Consider the following 3760-nt stretch of genomic DNA (forward strand, 5'->3'; position numbering starts at 1 on the left):
GACAGATTCAGAGAGTTCCCTGGTGGTCCAGTGGCTCAGACTCCACACTCCCAAAGCAGGGGGCCTGGGTTCGATCCTTGGTCGGGGAACTAGATACCACATGCTGCAACTAAGAGTTCGCATGCTGCAACTAAGGTTCAGCCAAAGAAAGAAATAACAAAATAAGATAGAGGCATTTTTAAAGGAAACTCAATCCAAATCCAATTTTTTTAGCATTTGGTGGAAAGGTTAATACACTCAGGCCATCCAGCTGGAAGTCTAGCGTCCAGAACACAGAGGCAACAGTCCCATGGTACCAGGCACTGGCCAGACCATACCTGGCATGTTGTATTCAAGTCAGGGCAGCACACATTCAAAGGCACACCAACGAACAGCCCGTTCAAAGAGGGAAATTTCACAGGGAACGGGTGGAGGCACGAGGAACATTTCGCTTAATGAACAGAGAGGACACCAGAGGTGACTTCAAATCTCTAAAGAGCTGTCATGTGCAAGGGGTCTGAGGCTTCTCAGGGTGATACCCAGGGCAAGTGGGGTGGATTTACAAAGACTCAGGTCTTGGTCTTAGGTTAGAGTTAGGTCAAGCCTTAGTATCCCAGGCCAGCATGGCTCCCTTCTGAAGGACGCTGCCCTCTGCACAGCACCTGCTGAGGGGTCAGCCTGGCACAGTAAGGTAGCCTCCTCCATTCTGACTGGATCAAAAAGAGACATCTGATCGAAAGAGCTCCGGGCCCAGGCTGGGCAGGGGCCTACAGTATGTTTTGGCGGGTAAAGATGGGCTGGTACCACCAAGCTGTCTCTCTTGGGAATCTGGTCTAAGAAATTTCTGAAAATGTGGTGGTGACCAGCAGGAGCTGAAGATGAAAGGGATACCATGAGGGAGAGAACAAGATGCAAGTGGTTCAAGCCGACCAAAGTGATGAGGAAGTAGAAACTACAAATAAGTAGATGTTATCAGCAAGAGGAAAAGCACAGCGGAAAGTACAGAGGAAACCGGAGTAAAGAGAAACAGAAATACCACGGGAGGAAGAGACAGAGAGACTGAGCCCAAGAGACAGAAGTCAGTCCTACAAGCTACCTCCGTTCCTATAAATTTTCCCTTCCCATCTGGCCAGCGGTACTCTCATAAACAAACTCCCCTTTTTCCTCAAGGTAAATTAGTGAATCTCTAGTCCTTGTAACCAAAAAGCAGCTAACTAGAATATCAGTTCTTCAAACTATTAAAAGTCTCTAGGGACGGAGCAGGCTGACCCTTGAAGCAGTGTACTCCCCAGCTGCCCCATAAGCTCCAGTTCTCTGCTTACCAAGATGCTTCTGCAGGAAGGCCAACATGGCCCGCACCACGGTCTCCTGACCTTCATAGGGGTCCAAGCTTCCACGGGTGTGACTGGAGAAGAATTTACTAATCCAGTTACCAGCCACGAAAACAAAGTCGGTTAGACTCCGATGAACAGAACCACTAGAGGAAAAGAAAAATGAATATCTAGTAGGGGTCTAGAAGCCAAGGCACACAAATATTTAAGCACCCACAATGTGCAAGGTGCTTTACATGCATTATCTCACTTAATTCTCACAACAATCTAGTAAGGGAAGTATTTTCCTCTTTGAAACAACCAAAGGAGAGAAATGGTCTACCCAAGTTCACACAGTTAGTAAGAGACAGAGCTAAGGTTTGAAAGCAGGTGAGCCTGGCTGCAAAGCTGCCTCAACTCTGAGACCACAAGGCCTGGCTGTGCAGGGAGAAGGCAGAGTCAGCTGGAGAGGGGTCAGGGCAAGGAGGTGAGGCCTGGGGGCCCTGCCACTCCCATGTTATTATGAACTATCACCCCTTGGCTCTTACCCCATGACTTCTGAACATTCACAAAACATATCAGCTCTTTCTTTAGCTCAGAACTGCACCACAAAGCAAACCAGAAAAAAAATAATAACTTGCCTTTAAATAATCAGGAAAGTTAGGGCAAGTGCTTATAAAAGAGGGTTTCTGGACTACAATTTGTCATTTGACATCAAATGCACTTAATTTGAAGGTGAAATTCTCACAAGGTTCATTTTGAGCTAAATTACTCAGAACTAATTTACTAGTCAATTCAATGAGGGAAGGAAGATCTAAATGCCAAACTCTGTTTGATATGCTGAAGAAAAGCTGACTTTAAAATGTATTATTTAAGGCACATGGGAAAGTATAAAGAAAAATATAATGGATACTTTGAGTATCTAGCACTCAGTTTAAGAAATAATACGTTGCCAAGAGTTAAATCTACAGTCCCTGCATACCTTTTTCCAACTGCTCTCACCCCCGCTTCCCTCTAGAGGTCACAATTATCCTGAATCTCAATGACTTGGGGAAACTCTCCAGCAGTTTTCTGCTGCCATGAAATCAAAATGAAAGGGGAGAGGCTGGCCCCATGGAAGACAGCATGGGCCAATGTGGGCAAGGGAAGAAGCCATGGTTTACTGAGCAGGCCTCTAGCAGTCCGGCCCTCGGATCTGACATTTCAACCACCTGAATGAGTACAGAGGTCCATGACACGTAGTTACTTGTTGTTTTGCTGATTCGGGCTCCTTGAAGCACATGTGTTATTTGGCTCAAGTACAGGGCAGGATCAAGTCGGAGATTTATCAGTGAGACTTTAGCCCTTCAACTGTAGCTGTAGGCCACTTCTTAGGTAAAGTTCATTTCTTAAAGTCACTCAAAATCTTCTGTCTGTGAAAAATGGCTCCTAAAATCAAAACATCTGATGGTGCTAATGATGGACGTGAAAAGAATGTGGTTTTTCTAAGGCAGAAAATAGATGGTTTATGGAAGATACCTGAATTTAGGTTTTCACGAAGGTCTCTAAAAATCTGTCTTGTGAATGTCACAGGTCTGCTATCTCCCCACTCTCCAAAAGACTCAATAAAATTCCCAAAGGAGATTAGAGATTCCTGGAGTCCACCCAGACCCACACCTCTTCCTCTGCAATGCACAATCCCACGATTTCCTTTTCCAGAAAGCAAAAGGTAAATCCTGCCATAAAGTCATACCGACTAGTGAAGAAATCACTGCAGGTAGAGCTAAGTGGAGAAGGACAGATATGAAATTTGAAAGGCATGAAGATTCTGAGATACAGGAGGTATTTAGACATTCTATCCATGGGTAGAACTTCCAGATAATTTAGAGGGAGCCACACAGCTGAGAAGAAAATGGAGCAGACCCTGGAGATTAGGCATGACCTTGGGGCTTACTCACAGGACAGTTATGATCCTGGATTGGTGGTGCTGGTCACAAATCTTCTTCATCAAGTTGACAGTCTCCACTGTCTGGAACTTCTCAGCATTGATAAAGAAGATAGGGCCTCGGGCCGTGGGGTAGAAGTCATGCTCCAGAGGAAACATCCAAGCGTCCAAAGCCACAGCACACCTGGAACAAGACCAGACACGTGGGACTGCCATGGAGAAACCCAAGCAAGGACAGTTAGGGTAGTGAGGGGAGAGTGCAGTTCTCCCTTTAGTGAGGCAAAGGCTCAGAAAGCCAGGAAGGGGAACCAGGGCCCACATCCTTCGGTGAGGATCTTTTTTAGAGATCACTTTTCAGTTCAGTTCAGTAGCTCAGTCGTGTCTGATTCTTTGCGACCCCGTGGACTGCAGCACGCCAGGCTTCCCTGTCCATCACCAACTCCTGGGGCTTACTCAAACTCATGTCCATTGAGCCAGCGATGCCATCCAACCATCTCATCCTCTGTCGTCCCCTTCTCCTCCGCCTTCAATCTTTCCCAGCATCAGG

General features: G+C 46.3%; 1 protein-coding gene across 1 annotated transcript in view; it reads right to left on the minus strand.

The window, feature by feature from the left end:
* PAFAH2 (platelet-activating factor acetylhydrolase 2, 40kDa) overlaps positions 1-3760 on the minus strand; it is a 35418-nt gene that overhangs the window by 8029 nt on the left and 23629 nt on the right. The window contains exons 9-10 of the mRNA XM_010830087.1: positions 3227-3397; positions 1302-1456 (exon numbers count right to left, since the gene is read on the minus strand). Of these exons, the coding sequence (XP_010828389.1) occupies positions 1302-1456; positions 3227-3397 (326 nt within the window). The remainder of the gene's footprint in view (positions 1-1301; positions 1457-3226; positions 3398-3760) is intronic.

This window comes from Bison bison, unplaced genomic scaffold (assembly GCF_000754665.1).
Source record: "Bison bison bison isolate TAMUID 2011002044 unplaced genomic scaffold, Bison_UMD1.0 scf7180017864516, whole genome shotgun sequence".
NCBI classification, from domain to species: domain Eukaryota; kingdom Metazoa; phylum Chordata; class Mammalia; order Artiodactyla; family Bovidae; genus Bison; species Bison bison.